The sequence below is a fragment of the Myotis lucifugus genome, unplaced genomic scaffold (assembly GCF_000147115.1).
Source record: "Myotis lucifugus unplaced genomic scaffold, Myoluc2.0 scaffold_280, whole genome shotgun sequence".
NCBI classification, from domain to species: Eukaryota; Metazoa; Chordata; class Mammalia; order Chiroptera; family Vespertilionidae; genus Myotis; species Myotis lucifugus.
Genome location: NW_005871328.1, coordinates 1,371,800 through 1,388,956, shown reverse-complemented (window position 1 = coordinate 1,388,956; position 17,157 = coordinate 1,371,800). Strand labels below are relative to the sequence as shown.

Genomic DNA, 17,157 nt, shown 5'->3' with positions numbered 1-17,157 from the left:
GAGCCCTTGTTGCTCCAGGCACTGCACCCACTATCTCTGGTTAAGGCAGGGCTGCTCTCTCGAGCCTCCCTGGGGTGTGGAGAAGGACGCATCGCTAGCCCCTTCACCTCCGCCAGAGTAGTGAAAGTGGGCTGGGACTCAGCCAGACCTTCTTTCCCAGGAAGGTGGGCTGTCCCTGGACCACTCAGCGCTGCCGGCTGGCTCTGGGAAGGCCAGTCAGGGCATTACTGTGTGTCTATCTCCCTACGAAGATAGAATTCAAGGAAAAAGCTGCCAAGGCTGAGATGCAAGGCCCAGATCCAAGAGGATGAGACCCAAGGGGTCTACAAAGCATACAAGGGGGCAAGACGGAGCTTCAGAGTATGACAGGATGCAGCTTGAACTACCAGGGATGCAGAAGGAAGAGGAGGGACTTTTGCCGAGAAGAGAAAGATGGAGCATTGAGCACATGCCGGGCCTTGCAGAAGGCACTTGAAGAGCAACAGTTTGTCGCGTCCCCATCTGAGGAGGAGGCAGGAAGGAAACAAGGCCCAGGAGGCGCTGGCCAAGCCCACCTACAGCGCCCAAGGAGGCTAAGCAAGTGCCATGGTCCAGGCTGTGTTCACAGGGTTCAGTGAGGATGCACTGGGCTCCAAGCAGGTTGAAAGGATGGGCTGCAGCTCCAGCACTTAATATCAGCCCCACTGATAGGCACAGAGCTTCTCCAACTTGGAATCAGGAAGTGTTTCCTGGTGGCATCCTTGCTTAGGGATATCACTAAGTGTCCTGGAGACAGTGACACGGGCGGGGGGAGAGGGGGTCGGCACGTGCGACTAGCCCCAGCCCTCGTACAGGAAGTCTGCCTGACTAGACCAAGCGTCTTCAAGGCATCCAAACCCAGACTCCTGCTGCCCCTGATCTCCTCCCTTTGAGACCGCCCTCACAGCATCTTCATTCAGAAGCAGAAACCACGAGAGGTGGTGATGAAGTGTGAAGTGTGTGTGTGTGTGCAATTTCTGTGCTCACACTCCAAGTTGTCATCAGGACAGAGAGGAAAAATGAAAAGAGGAAGGGGAAGTCAACAAACTAGGAAGAGAAGGGAACTTCCTCAATCCAATAAAGGGTGTTTATGAAAAAATCCACAGCTCACGGCACATTCAATGGTGAAAGACTTAAATCTTTTGCTTTAAGATCATGAACAAGACAAAGATGTTTGCTCCCACCACAGTACTGGAGGTTCTACCAGGGCAATTAGGCCAAAAAAAAAAAAAAGAAAAAGAAAAAAGAAAAAGAAAAGGGGATTATAATTGAAAAGGAAGAAGGGAAACTATATTAGCAGGTGACATGATCTGATACACACAAAATCCTAGCAAATGCACAGAAACAAAGCTAATAAATGAATTCAGAAAAGCTACAGGTTACAAAATCAACACACAGAAAGCAGTGGTGTTTCTATATGCTAGCAATGAACGATCAAAAATGCAATTAAGAAAATTTCCTTTCCATTAGCATCAAAAAAATAGTAATACTTAGGAATAAGTTTAACCAGGGCAGTGTAAGACATGTACATTGAAAACTATAAAACATTGCTGAAAGAAATTAAAGAAGATTTAAATAGATGGAAAGATGCTCATGTTCGTGGATTGGAAGGCTTACTATTGTTAAGATGGCCCAAAACAGTTGAAAGATTCATTGCAATCCTTATCAAGATCCCAATGGCCTTTTTCATAGAAATGAAAAAGCTGATCTTCAAATTTATATGAAATTACAAGGGGCCCTGAATAGCCAAAACATTCTTAGAAAAGAACAAAACTGGAGGACTCACACTTCTGGCTTTCAAACTTATTACAAAACTACAGTAAACAGGACAGTGTGGTGCTGGCATAAGGGAAGACATGGAGATTAATGAATTAGAATAGAAAGTCCATAAATAAACTCATATGACCATGGCCAACTGGTTTTCAATAAGGGTGCCAAGACCATTCAATGGGAACAGAAGAATAGTTTTTTCAACAAATGGTGCTGGGGTGACTGGATCTCCACATGCAAAAGAATGAAGTTGGACCCTTACCTCACACTCTATATAAATACTAACTCAAAAGGGATCAACGACCTAAATATAACAGCTAAAACTATTAGAAGAAAACACATGGAGAAGCCTTCCTGATTCAGAAGAGTTGGCAATAGATTCTTAGATTTGACAATAAAAGCATGAGCAACAGAAGAAAAAATAGGTAACTGGACTTGATCAAACTTTAAACTTATGTGCATCAAAGGACACTAAAAAAAAAAAAAAGACAACCCGCAGAATGAAGGAAAATATCTAATAAGGATCTAGTGTTCAGAATATATAAAGAACTCTTACAACTCAACGACAAAGAGACAAACTAAAATATGGGCAAAGGACTTGAATGCACATTTCTCCAAAGAAGATACAAATGGCCAATAAGTACATGAAAAAAAAAAGTTCAATATCATTAGCCAGCACAGAAATAAAAATAAAAACCACAATGAGATACCACTTCACATCAACAATGAAGGCTATAATTTAAAAAAAAGAGAAAAAAAAAGGAGCCCGGCCATGCGGCTCCATGGTTGAGCATCGACCTATGAACCAGGAGTTCATGACCCGATTCCCGGTTAAGGCACATGCCCGGGTTTCGGCCCAATTCCCAGTGTGGGGCATGCAGGAGGCAGCTGATCAATGATTCTCTCTCATCATTGATGTTTCTCTCTCTCTCTCCTCTCCCTTCCTCTCTGAAATCAATAAAAAAAATATATTAAAAAGAAAAGGGAAACTACCAAGTGTTGGTGATGGGGAGAAATTGCTCGTGAGAACATAAAATGGTGCCACTGCTTATGGAAAACAGTTCGGCAGTTCCTCCAAAACACAGAGTTGCAACAGGACTCAGCAATTCCACTCCTAGGTATAGACCCAAGGAATTGAAAACAGGGACTCAAACAAATCCTTATACACATGTGCACACCACCACTACTCACAATCGCCAAAAAGTGGAAATGACTCAAGTGCCAACTAAAGCATAAAAGGAGTATGGTCCAGCCCTGGCTGGGCTCAGTGGTCAGAGTGTCGGCCTGCGCACCAAAGGGTTTGGGTTTGATTCCCAGTCAAGGGCACGTACCTGGGTTCCAGGTTCAATCCCCAACTCCAACGTCTTACACGCGCAGGAGGCAACCAATTGATGTGTCTCTCCCACATCGATTTTTTCCCCTCTCCCCCTCCCTCCCTCCCACTCTCTAAAAATCAATGGAAAAATTATCCTTGGGTGAGGATTAACAAAAAAGAATATGGTCCATCCCTACAATGGACTATTACTAGGCCATAGAAAGGAATGATGCACTGACACATGCTATAACGTGGATGAACCTTGAAAACATTCTGAGGGAGAGAAGTCACAGCATGTGACACAAAAAGCCACATGTTAAATAATTCCATTTATATGAAATGTCCAGAGCAGGAAAACCCATATACAGAAAGCAGATTGGTGGTTGTCAGGAGCTGGGGGAGGAGAATGCAGAGTGACTGCTAATGGGGACAGAGTCTCCTTTTGGGGTAATGGAAATGTTCAACAACTGGAGAGTAGTGCTTGTACAACATATACATGTATTAAACCACTAAAGTGTATGCTTTAAAATGGTGAATTTTACTTTAATTTAAAAAAAAGTCCCTTGGCTGGTGTTGCTTAGTGGTTAGAGCATCAGTCCAAGCACTGAAGGGTCTTGGGTTCAATTCCCGGTCAAGGGCACCAACTGGATTGCAGGTTCCACCCCCAACTACAGTCGGGGAGCACATGAGAGGCAACCAATCCATGTTTCTCTCTCCCCCACCCCCACGTTCCTCCCTTTTACTCTAAAAATCAATGGAGCCCTAGCCGATTTGGCTCAATGGATAGAGCGTTGGCCTGCGGACTGAAGGGTCCCAGGTTTGATTCTGGTCAAGTGAACATACCTGGGTTGTGAGCTCGATCCCCAGTAGGGGACATGCAGGAGGCAGCCGACCAATGATTCTCTCTCATTGATGTTTTTATCTCTCTCTCCCTCTCCCTTCCTCTGTGAAATCAATAAAAATATATTTTAAAAAAAAGTCAACGGAAAAAATATTCTCGGGTGAGGATTAACAACAACAAAAGCAATCACCTTATGTTCATGAAAAAGAGGAAATGGAAAGGGTAGTCCAGCAAAACTCGGGCCACAACAGGGGTAGACAGACTAACAATGCAGTCTGTGTCCTCATAGCCCCTGTGCCCCGTCCCTCCTCTGCTCTCTGCCTCCTGTCATTGCTAAGACTCAGCCCTCCGCCGCCCCCTCCAGCCCCTCCCCTGCACCTACCCACAGAGCCCTGGTTACAAGGCAGGTGGCTCTGCAGTCCTTGTCACAGGACTAAAGGTCAGGAGGAATACAAGGTCCCCTCCCCTGGTCTCCACCTACCAAAGCAGCCCTTGCCATCTGGCACTGTCCACTGAGAAGCCCTCTTCAGGATCTACTCCCGCTTGACATGGAGGTGGAGCCTGTGATAGGAGCCTCCCTGGGAGTCTGTATGCTGGGTGACTCCTGGGGGAAGCCAGTATGTCCTGGGGGTTGGACAAGCCTGGCCTGGCTCTGGGGGCTGCACTGAGGCACGGGGCCCTGGCTGAGAAGGTGCCCCTGGGCTAGATGGGTGCTCTGTACTCACCAGAGACCGCTTGGCTTCGGGCAGGAACTGTCCAAACTCTGAGAGCAGGTCCTCCTGGCCCCGGAAGAGGTTGGCCACCTCGGTGAACACCTCCTCTTCAGACATGCCTCGGAAGGGCCGGCCCTTTGTGCTCAGCTGCTCCTTCTGCCAATTGTTGGGAAAGAAAATGAGTCGTTAGCCAAGGAACCAGGTACTTAGGCTGTGACATTCAGGCAAACCACTGTGGAGACAGAAGGACGGCTGCTGGGAGAGAGGGGCCCACCTTGGGGTGCCCCATATCGGGCCCCCTTGCCTGGAGAACAGTCCTATGTGCTTGTGTCTGAACCCAGTTCACAGCACAGCCTAAGCCCTGGCCTCGGATGGGGTCTGTGCTAGGAGAGTGGGGGGATGTGGACAGGGACACAGCCGTGGAAGGACATGGTCCCCACCCTCCCAAGGGCAAGGGAGCATGTTTTGCTGGGCAGGGAAGTGTGGAACTAGTGCTGGGCCTTCAAGGGAAGAGGGTAAAGAGAAGGGAAGGCACTTCAAGGCCAACAAAACGGTTCACCAGAGTCACCAACACTTGAAGAAAGATGGCCTGACTCACAGCTCAAAGTAACAATATAAAGACCGGCAGGGACCTGGGTTGGGAGGGCAGGAAGCTGAGAGCGAAACTCAAGTTGGATATTAAAAATAAGTTCCTGTCAACGCTACACCTGAGGATATGACCAAGTAAGAGGCGTTGAGGCTGGGGCCCTCCCAGAGTGAAGGGCATTCCCATCAGTATGCCTACTCCACAGCTACAAAGGGAACGAGCCATGTCTCCCTTCCTCCCGGCCTGCTGCACTGAGGGAAGCTGGTTTTCAATCCTGACCTGTAGCACCTGTTTAAGACGGGGAAAAATAACTGCCTCGCCCCCCACCAAAGCCACCAGGACACGTGAAAGACAAAGGGGAAACGGGCGAAGACCACTCAGTTCAGAGAATTAAGTCACCTCTATACACAGGAAACCATGATCACACTGGGTGATGTTTAAAGAAAAACAACATCTAACAGTGCCACTTCGCTCATCAGATCGACAAAGATGAGAAGGACTGGTTTTTCCAATGAGGACGTGGGAACCGTAAGGCGGAGAGGAAGGCTGGCACAGGGAAACGTGGTGCTATCTATGACCACGTTACGGGCGCACACCCTGACTTAGGGACACACGTTCTGGGAATGTCCCCAGAGATGGTCAGTTCTAACATTTGTTTTGAAAACGCATCTGTTTGAGCTTGACACATGTCCTAAGGAATCATCTGAGCGCAGTGTGGATTTTTACGACTGCTTATGTGGGAGAAGCCCTGGGCAAGAGCAGAACATTGCACCGAGCTGACCTGAGTAGTGTGGGAATCTACCTGCCCCCCTTCAACATCTGTTCGGAGCGACCGGCCATCCCCGTCGGGAGTTACAATGTTCGTGCCATTTCAGGAAACCTCCTCCCAGCTCTCACAGTGACCCACACTACAGCCTGCAACCTTCCCACACCCACGAGTGAACCACAAGGCTTTCCAAGGTCAAGTGCTGTGGTATTTATGTCATTCTTAGCCATTTAATGTTTACAATGGCGCTACCATTTTTAGTAGGTGCCTTTTTTTAACGTGTTGCTAACAGTTTTCCAGTGTTGTGCCCTGACCCTGTTTTCCCATAAGCCCTGTGGCGGGTGCGATTTCCAGAGCAAGGTCACTTCTAGGAATGTCAAGCGTCACATCGGGGCAGGACTGGCTGTGCTCACCCCGGTACACATGAGACAGCTGTATGCAGGTGGGTAACGGGACCAGCTCTCCACAACTGACCCAAGGCAAGCACTGTGAGTCGGTGACCTTAGTGAAAGCTGCATTTAATCCAGGAGCAGCACCACCAGTGTTACAGCCATTTTACAGATTAGAACCTGAGGTTCAGGGGGGCGAGGGAAAGGGCTCTGAGGGCGCAGGTGGCAGAGCTAAGATCTGAATTAAGACCTAAGAGACACACGGCCAAATTTACCAGCGCTGCTTGCATTGGGCCTCAGTGTCTTTTAAAAATTCAAGCCCATGTTCTAAAATCAAGATAACTCACACAAAAACTCAGACTCCTAGCTCCTCTTGAAGAAACGGACGGCCTCGGGTCTGGGTCATCAGGAGGCTTGTTTGAAATGCAGATACTGGGCCAGATGTGAGGAGTCATAACTCTGGGATGAGTTCCAGGCACCAACCCCCAGTGGCTCTGGTTGGAGGACACCAAGCTGTACCTTCACCATTGAGTCTTCTCTGAATGAGTCTGTGCCCCATCAATATGACCTTAGATAAATAAATCGAACTTCTCTGCCTCCCCATTACCATTAACAGAACAGACACCTCCCAGTCTCCTCTCTATAATGGTTCTTCCAGCCCCTAAGCTGTGACGACCCCATGGAATCTTTGAAGGACCCATAAGCTCCTATGACCCCAAACATCACTGCCCCCACCCCCAGATCAAATGCTCACAGCTGCCACTGCAATCGCTCATCTGTGAGAAGCAAGTTCTTACCGCTGTACAAGCACTACATACTAGACATGAGCCAGATGGGGCCATGCACACCGCCAGCACCACTAGCAAAAGTTTGTTGTGTCAAAACAGCTCCGCTGCGTTTTCAGGGAGCAAATGTTATCTGACCGTACACACCTATGCTAAAGAGAATCCTACTTCTTTATTTCACTTATCAAGGTTGTACAGAAGATTTCATTTTTTTAAAAAAAATATATTTTATTGATTTTTTACAGAGAGGAAGGGAGAGGGATAGAGAGTTAGAAACATCGATGAAAGAGAAACATCGATCAGCTGCCTCCTGCACACCCCCCACCGGGAATGTGCCTGCAACCAAGGTACATGCCCCTGACCGGAATTGAACCTGGGACCCTTCAGTCCACAGGCCAACGCTTTATCCACTGAGCCAAATCGGTCAGGGCAGAAGATTTCATTTTTTAAAGTGGGTTCTGCTGCTTAGAAAAATAAAAGGTGTCAGAAACTCCATGTCTGGAAGAGGATGACGTCCAAGCCCTTACATGACACAGATGTCCCTCACCACTGCCTGCCTGTGCTTCCTGTTAAGTCTCCTTCTGACCCCTGGGCCTTTGCGTGGGCTGTTCCCAACACGAGAGCCCATCCTTTCTCTGTACCTGTCTATCCGATGGTTCTGGCCCATTTGTCAAGATTCAACCTGAGTATCTTCTCCCTGACCTTACATGGTTGGCAACCACTTACCCTGACATACTTCTTTGCATTTCCCTTTTTTTCCACCCTCATCATCTCAAGTTTCTCCCACTTCTAGACTGAACTCCTAAGCAGCAGCAACCATTCACCTCTGCGGCCTCAGTGCCCGCAGAACTGTACTCAGCAGAAATAAAAGAAGCTGTGTGGCCTAAACAATAACGAAGTCGTCTTAGAACAAGAGCATCCCCTTAGGTTCTTTTTTAATCCTTCTGATGTATGTTTCCTTGGGTACAGAGCTGCCTCAAGGAGTATATTAAAACCATAACCAAACCAAATTCCAATAGGTATTTGTACACCCATGTTCAAAGCAGCCAAAATGTAGAAGCAACTCAAATGTCCACCAAAAGATGAATGGATAAACAAAATCTGTTCCATCAACACAATGGAATATTATTTGGCCTATGATCCCACTAGGTGAGGTCCCTAGAGGAGTCAAAAAATTCATGGAGACAGAAAGAATGGTGGGTGCCAGTGGCTGGAAAAGGGGATGGGAAGTTAGTGTTTAATGGGGACAGAGTTTCAGTTTTACAAGATGAAAAGAGCTTTGGAGCAGGATAGTGGTGATGGCTGCACAACAATGTGAATGTACTTAATGCCACTGAACTGGACACTTAAACATGGTTAAAATGCTAAGTTTTACATTATCTGTATTTTATCACAGTAAAAAAAATTAATGCAAAAACAAGAGCTTACCAGATTTTTACAGGATTCCATGAATTCAGACAAGAAAATGCACCTGACATTGGATTACACCGGGAAGAGCTGCAGAGAGATGTGGCCTGAGTGAGGCTCTTACCTGGTAAGTATGCAGTATCTCCAGGAATGACCTGTAGATCTCAGGGTGGTCCAGAAAGCGGGTCTTAATCTTGTTCACATAGCTGATGGCGTTGTTGAACTCCACAGAGTCCGACTCCAAGGGCACCTGGGGTTTGTCCTCCTTGTACAGCAGCTGCTGTTTGAAGTTCTCAGCACAGTCGCTGTGGTTGTGCGAATTCTCCTGACAACAATATGACAGTAAGTGACTGTCGGCCCGACACCAGGAACAGATTGTGACCAAACGCCACTATCTGTATGAGAAAAGGCAAAACCTCGCACAAAGCCAAGTATTTCAATTAGATGCAGAAAAAAGGTGCTGGGCCTGGGGGGAGGAATGCAGATGGGGGAGCCCACAGAACAAGCAGATGGCTCCTCCTGGGCCTTCTGTGGGCCTGTGCTCTCCTGGGCAAGTCTTATGAACTCGCCTCCGCCTGATCCTTTCCAACTGATTCAGAGAACATGAAGGTTTCAGAAACACTCTACACTTAAAAAATTAGCATTTGCAAGAAATGTGTAAAATGTGGATTGCTTAATCCTTTTCAGAGTGGATTTTCGACCTCTTTATAAAATAAATCTTCCTACACTTTGTCAGCCCATTTCAGTGAGATTGTTTTCAGTTGTAAAAGCACCTGCTCTTAGCAGGTATAAAACTGGGACCCTGCCGATAAGGGGGGCCCACTGTCCAGGCCACATGGGACTGCGGGACTTTTGGTATTAAGCACAGGGCAAGTCACTTGAGAGCAGAGATGGGCCCTGACCAGTCATCAAGCACGCCCTTCATTTGTGTGTTCCCATCAATACAAATAAAAAAACAGACACACACGTCTCTCTCCTGTGCACTCTGAATCCTGGTTCTTAGTGGGACAGGACCGATGCCCAAGGTGATATTTATGTTTCTAAACTGGAATGTTGGGTGTGGTTCTGATGACAGCCTCCCTCTGCCACTGACAGCAGCCGGGCCGTCAGGAGTGACCCTCGGCATCCTGCAGGTCCCCAGCAGGCAGGGGCTGTCTCTCAGGCAGTCTTCTGGAACCATCCTGTGCCCAACTAAATGCCCGTCTCCCAGCACTCTGAGCCCCTTTCTTGCTGTTTTTCTCTTACTGTAGCATATTGTACTTATTTTGTCTGCCCACCCTGACCAGATGGCAAACATCATGAAGACAGAGACTCTACTTTGTTCACAACTATATCCCCAGTGCCTGGAACAGAGCTTGGGACAGAGCAGGCTTCCTCCACTGCTGGGGAATGATCAGATGAACAGATGAAGGAACAAACTGAGTCTACTGTTCCCATCGCCCAGGCACCCAGCACCCCACCTGCACCAACCCCTGACCAAAAGGCTCTGGAGCGGGATGGGGACTGCTGGGCACACTGCCCATCAGCTGGGTGGGTGTACTAATCTGCTGGAGATGCCATAACAAAATACCGCAAACTGGCCCTAACTGGCTTGGCTCAGTGGAGAGAGCGTCGACTTGCTGACTGAAGGGTCCTGGGTTTGATTCCGGTCAGGGGCATGTGCCTTGGTTGCGGGCACATCCCCAGTGGGGGGTGTGCAGGAGGCAGCTGATCGATGTTTCTCTCTCATTGATGTTTCTAGCTCTCTATCCCTCTCCCTTCTTCTCTGTAAAAAAATCAAAATATATTTAAAAAAAAAATACCGCAGACTGGACACCTTCAATAACAGGAACTTATTCCTCACAGTTCTGGAGGCTGGAAGTCTGGAGGTTGGTTTCTCCTGAGGCCTCTTAGCTTGTAGATGGCCGCCTTCTCGCGGTGTCTCTCTGTGTGCACCCCCAACCCTGGGTCTCTCTGTGTCCAAATTTCCTCAGGACACCAGTCAGATTGGATTAGGGGTCATTATCACTGTAAAAACCCTATCTCCAAATACAGTCACATTCTAACACACTGAGGGTTAGGCCTTCAATGTAGGAATTTGGGAAAGGGACACAATTCAGCTCATAACAGTGGGTGCAGAGGCAACTCTAGAAAGTCTGAGCCAAGGAAAGCAGACACACAACAGATCCAGAGCAGTCACAATTCTAAACACCACTTCTCCTGGGCAGTGGAGTTCATTCTAAGACACTCTGGGGGTGCTCCTCATTACCTCCCAGTGGAAGATGGAAGGAGCAGGGAGAGGGAGCAGCCTTGGGTCAGGGTTTGCTTTACAGAAGGCTGTGCTCTCACCCGAAGCTCCCCATGACTCCACTCCGAGGGGGCATTTTCAAGCACCACATTACTCTTTCACCCCCCTGGAGTGAGCCACTGTGACAAGACAGAGTACCATCCCTAGAGACGAGGGCTCCAAAAAATGGGCCAGACAGTAATGGTACAGTGGCTATAGCAAACAGTCTGGCATTTCTTTAGTAAGTTAAACATAGTTACCATGTGACCCAGCAATTCTGCTCCCGGGTATCAGCCCAAAAGAACTGAAAACAGGTGTCAAAATCACCAATAGTGGAAACAACCCAAGTGTCTGTCAGCTGAATGAACAAAATGTGGTCCATCCATACGGTGGAATATTATTCGGCCATAAAAAGGAATGAAGCTCTGGTTCATAGACACTCCAGTACAACATGGATGAACCTTGAAAACGCCATGCTGAGTGAAGGAAGCCGGACACAAAAGATCGTATAGTGTGTGATCCCATTTTCATGAAATATCCAGAACAGGCAAATCCACAGGGAGAGGAGTGGATTAGTGGCTGCCAGGGGAGAACTGGGAGGTATAGTATCTTTTTGGAGTGATAGAAATGTTCAGGAATATGGTGGTAGTTGTACGATATTGCGAATATATTAAGAAACCACTGGACACTTTTAAATGGTTATAATGATGAATTTTGTTTTGTAAATATTACAATTAAAAATATTTTTAAATGTAACGTTCAGAAAATGCAGAAACCACTGGCCATACAAAAACAAGCTGGCTTTGGCCCAAGGACCATAGTTTGCCAATTCTTGGTCTGAACCTTCTGGAACAATCCAGTCTTTTCTCTTCTCTGCCAGCTGGGGTTGGCCTGGTCTAGGCACAGTTAGAACGCCTCCTAGACACTGATGAGCCTTCCTGAACTCCCCACCAACTCCCCACATTCCTGTCTCTCTAGCCCACCCTCTAGCCTTCATGTCCCAAACCCACTGGGTTTCTGGACATTTCTCAAGCACACCCACTCATTCCTACCTCAGGCCTTTACCCTACCACCAGGGAGACTCCCATCCCTACCCACACACAGGCACGGCTCCTGATGCCCTCCTCAAGCCCTGCCCCTGCCACCTTTCGCCTGCAGTGCTGAACTCCCTCATACGTCCTATCTGTCCATCTGTATCGCAGCAAGCACCTCAAGAGCTAGAACTTCCAATAAACCTTAAGGCCTCACACAGGAGATGTCTATATTTACTCTGTGAGTGACTTAAGCACAGAGATGATCTGCCAGGAAGTGTCTGAACTTCCAAATGACTCTCCCCAGAAAGTGGAAAGCAGGCCTCCCTTTGAATGCAATAGGGCCACTTTCTTACAAGTGGCACCTAAAGGTTTATCTTTTTGTCTCTGTCCTAGCTGGCTTTCATCCCAGCCAAGCATAAAAGTCAGCTCTGAGATGACAGAATCTGCCCTCAAGGGGACCCACTGACATCGTTTCTCCCCGACAACATGTGCCAAAAGGAGGCCACGGTCATGACGACGACAGACGAGGGTCATGCCTGACCAGGAGGACTCCTAGTTTTCCAGGGAAGGCAAATCAACAAGAAACAGTGGTTTTTAAATTTTTTCCCTGCCTTTGCTACTCTGAAATATACAAAAAAGTGTGGTGTGAGAATGACGTGGAGGTGACAGTGGAGGGACTCTGCAGAGGTGAGGTGACAAATGAGGCCCAGATGACCAGATCCAAAATGGTGCCGACTCAGCAGGCTGTGGCCCCAGCAAGGGGACGTTCTTCCCACCATGGTCCCTGGCCCCCTTTGGCCACGCTTCCCTCATCATGGCACATGCCCGTCAGTCCTCCTCTATAGACTAGTGTTTTCAGCTGGGGTGATGCTGCCTCTCGGAACACTTGGCAATGTCCGGAGACGGTTTTAAGCTGTCATACCGGAGGAGGGAGTGCTGCTGGCATCAGGTGGGTGGAGAAGAGATGCTGTTCAGAGCCTTACAGTGCACAGGACGCCTCCAAGAGAAAGAATAATCCAGCCCCAAAGGTAATGGTGCCAAGGCTGAGAAACCCCACACGAAGGGCTCCCCAAAGGCTGGAGCACCCTTATTTTTCTTCCTCAGCACCTCAGAGCTACTCTCTCCTTGTCTGTAGTTGACAGGATTCATGAAAAAGTGAAAAATGAAAAGAATAAAGCTGTACTTCAAAACAGCGAAGACTATAAAAACCAATTTCTGAAAAGTCACCAGGGCCCTGGTGTATAGGGAATCCTGTAAAGATCTCCAGCTATTCTAGCCTTCAAAGAACTCCAGGAAGCCAGGAAGCCATGTCATTTGTGCCTGGCATTGAGGACTACCAACAAAGGAGGCTAACAACCCTGCTGGTCCTTAGTGTTGACTGAAGCTGTGTGGGCTGGCGTGTTCCAGAATGCACCTCTCCAGCTGAGGGAGCAGGCCCTGGATGTGGCTTCTTCCCACTGAAACCAGACTATAAAGCCCTTTAAGTGGCTGTTAACTAAGTTCTCTCCCGCCTTTCTTCAAGTTAATGAACCTTCGACTCCTGAGGGAGCCAGGGGGAGACAAGACTGATCTGGTCTGTTTTCTCTACAAGAGCCCTCCCTGGAGTGTGGAACAGCAGGGCCCCGTGGCGATTTGGGCAGGGCCACCGCTGGGCAGTTCATGTGGAGATCCAGCCCCAGAGCAGAGGGACTCCCACAGGCAGGGACTGAGAAAGGCCGTGTCCACAGAGTGAGCACGATTCAGAACGTCCATCCTGCTCTTTCTCAGCAAATGATGGTAATGACACCTGAGTTTATAGGGCACTTCAGACTCACAGTGCTCTGTGCACACTACTGCTAGTGGGCTTGGGTTCCTCCCCCAGCTGTGACTATTTCAAAGGTCAATCCTGCCAAGGCTGTTACTGTCTGGAGGCATGAGTCCCACATCTGGATCCTGCGGCTCCATTTGAAAATGTGAAATGGAAGCTCTTTGGAATTCAGCAGCCACAGGCTTCCAAGTTCCTTTATAAAACTGAGATGTGCTCCTCAGCTTTAATGCGACAACACACTGAAGGTGGAACTTATGTAGGCCTCTCACTGTTCTCCTTTCAAATAGGACTCCCCCCTTTAAAAGGACACCCCTTCATCAGAGAAACCTGCAAAATGCTTTCCTACAGTAGATTTTTACCTTCCCCATTAGAACCCCCGGGACAGCGATGGAGGACGTTGTAAGAGCAGGTTCACTTAGACCAGTATACTCATCAGGGGCAATTTTACTCTCAGGAGACACTTGGCGATGTCTGGTGACATTTCTGACTGTCTCCACTGGGTGAGGACCTAGTGGGTAGAGTCAGGGACACTACTAAACATCCCTCACTGCTCTGGACACCCCCTACCCCCGGCACCCACAGCTAAACGTTATACCTTATATGGCAACAGGGCCGAGGTGGGGAAAACAATAATGACTTTATAAAAGTAAGGCTCAAACAGGCTTTCGGATTCCAGATAAAGGAGACAGCAAGCTGTCCCCGAGAGAAGAGACCAAAGCCACAAGCCTGAGCTGAGCCAATGACTCTGCTGGTAATTATAAAAATGGCCATTAACGCCCACATTGCAACTGCTTCATTTTGTGGGTGGCACCCAGGGTGATCAGAGTGACTACATGCCCAACTACAAGCGTGACCTGCCTGGTGCCCTCACAGGGAAGGCCTCAGGGCAAGAGTTTGGCCATGAGGATGCGGTTATTATGACCGGACATAAAACAGTATAAGAGAATGCCTCCCAGACATTCACAAGCACAGCCCCTCCAAACGGATCAATCTGGGAAGCAGACGCTGCCTGTATAGGTGTTTCTATCTATTTTGATTTGTGCTAGGATTAGCATGTCTAGAAAAAGACTGATTGTCACTGGTTTTCCAGCAATACAATACACAAGATGTACTGTCCGACCTGAGTCCCGGAGAACCAGTGAAGGCTGTGTTAAGGCCAAGATCACCCAACCCACTGCAGCAGCATACCTGGCTGGACAGAGGCGACTGTATGTTTAACTTGCCATTCTTGGGAATGTCGATTCTGTACCCAAGGGGAAGGAAAGCGTTGAATCCAACAATGAGGTCAGGGTGTTCGTGGAAGAGCTGTGAGACTCGGCGGATGACTCCAGGAGTATCGATGCTGGAATAAAGATCATGAGTGGGCAAAGGCGTCCCGGGAAACAAAAGTAAAATCTATTCTAGACTCCCATGACAGTGCCATGTAACCAGCTACTGACCACAAAGCACCCTAATGTGACTGGGGTGAATCTGCTGACAGTGATCTACTTCCAGAGCAGCCAGGCCTGGGCTCCCTGTGCCCCTGGAGAGAACCACAGAACAGTCACACAGCACAGCTCCCCAAAACACTCCAAGCACCTGTAACTCAGTGCTAAGAATGGCAGGAGAGTGACTGTGAGTCCTGGACTTCAAGCCCCCTAAATGATGAGATAAATTCCCTTATTTTAAATGAATTGGGGCTCAACTATGACATAGCAGCTGATCCCAGCAACTGATTACAATGCATAAATACCAACGGCCCTACACGTATGGGAATCGCTTAAGAATTCGAGGGGCAGGATGGGGTCTCCCCTGTGGCTGCAGCTAGGGTCAAGGCCTTGGTGGAAGAAACCAGGCCCTGCATGTGTCCTCAGAGGGAGAAGCAGCATGGCAGGTATGTGATCACCGAGAACCTAAGACTCAGAGGACCCAAGTTCTAATCCTGACACTGTCCCCTAAGCCTCTGTGGGCCTCCTGTCACACAAGGGCATGGCTGTGAGGTCCCCCACGGACCTCTAACCCTCCTGATTCTGTGCCTACAAACTCGGCTAATGTGTTTTAAATGCCTTCCAAAATGCCAGTTCCCCTACTAAGCATTTTATGTGCATAACTTCCTCGCAGGCCTGGGACTGGGATGATGTGAGTGAGACAACTCCCCTTGGGGACAAGATTTAAGGGGGAGAGGGCGCCCAAACAGTCAATAATCAAGACAAGTAACATTTGAATGCAGTGCTTTAAAATTATTTTTTTAAAGTCCTGGATGAAAAAAATTCATTTTTAAAAAAAATCAACCTTTTGCAGAAAGGCTCTTTGCTGGTCGGACTGGCCTCTCTCGCCTCACCCCCATACTTGCCCTCCTTCCAGGAACCCCCATAACAGCTCCACAAAGGAAGACTCTACTCTCTCGTTTGTTTTTTTGTTTGTTTTTCGCAGAAACTGAGGCTTCCAGAGGTTCGGCAACCTGTGCAAGGTCACGCAGCTGGGGCACGGCCACTGGCTCGGCCGTCGGCGCCCCCCGGGGCGGGGAGGGGCCCCGCAGGTACCTTTGGCTTTTGAACTCCTTCATGATTTCCAGGAAGCCGTTGTACGTGGCAGGGTCGCTGCCGAAGCGGATCTTCACCTGGTCCAGGTAGGTGAGGGCGTCCTCCACCTGCGAGGAAGGGGAAGGGGTGGGGGAGGATCCCCATGGGCCCGGGTCGGTGCAGGGAACTGGGGACGCAAGTCTCTGGCGGGGAGGGGGACGGGCCGGGCCGACCTCCGAGGGGGACCCAAGGGAGGGGTCAGGGGTCTGCGGTCCCGGGCCGCGCGGAGGAGGGGCCGAGGTGGGGCCGGGCGGGGCCCAGGTTGGGGGCGCGGGGCCGGACGACGGGGTTCCCGAGGGAGGGCTAGGGCGCCACTCACGTGCACCGGCAGCTTCTCGTGGCCCGCGGAGCCCGAGCGACCCCAGCGGGCGCCACTCAGCCCCCGGCCCCCGGGGCCGCCGCCGCCGCCGCCAGCGTGCGCCATGTTGGAAGTCAGAGCCGCGGTCCGCCCCGCCCCCGCCCGCCGGCAGGACGCGCATGCGCCGCCCCGCCCCGCCATGGGGGGCGTGGCCTGGGTGCCAGGGAGGGCGGGGCCTCGCTGTGTAAGCTCTTAGCCTTGAAACCTACCTAAGTGCTAAGCAGCGCCTGCTACAGCGCTGGTGGGTAAACCAAGCCCTGCCACCTGCTTTTGCCCGACTTCGCAAGCAAGTTCAGAATGATTTTTACATTTTGGAAAAGTTAGAAAAAGCCCAGAAGAGAAGACTGTTTCGTGACACGTGAAAATCCTGAAATTCATATTGCAATGTCTGTGGTTTTATTGGAACACATGCACGCCCCCGCATTTGCCCATCATCTCTGGCTGCTTTTGCGCTGCAGCAGTAGGATGAGTGGGTGAGACAGATCCTGAGGTTTGTAGAACCTGATATGTTTACTAAAAAAATGTTGGTGGACCCCTGCTT

The 17,157-nt window shown here is 49.2% G+C and overlaps 1 protein-coding gene across 1 annotated transcript in view; it reads right to left on the bottom strand.

Annotated features, from left to right (window-relative positions):
- SIN3B (SIN3 transcription regulator family member B) overlaps nucleotides 1-16,696 on the bottom strand; it is a 41,029-nt gene extending 24,333 nt beyond the window's left edge. Inside the window, 6 exon segments of the mRNA XM_023763293.1 lie at nucleotides 4,670-4,813; nucleotides 6,746-6,892; nucleotides 8,715-8,915; nucleotides 14,886-15,039; nucleotides 16,220-16,326; nucleotides 16,578-16,696. Of these exon segments, the coding sequence (XP_023619061.1) occupies nucleotides 4,670-4,813; nucleotides 6,746-6,892; nucleotides 8,715-8,915; nucleotides 14,886-15,039; nucleotides 16,220-16,326; nucleotides 16,578-16,682 (858 nt within the window). The 5' untranslated portion in view covers nucleotides 16,683-16,696.
- Between the last annotated feature and the right edge of the window lie 461 nt (nucleotides 16,697-17,157).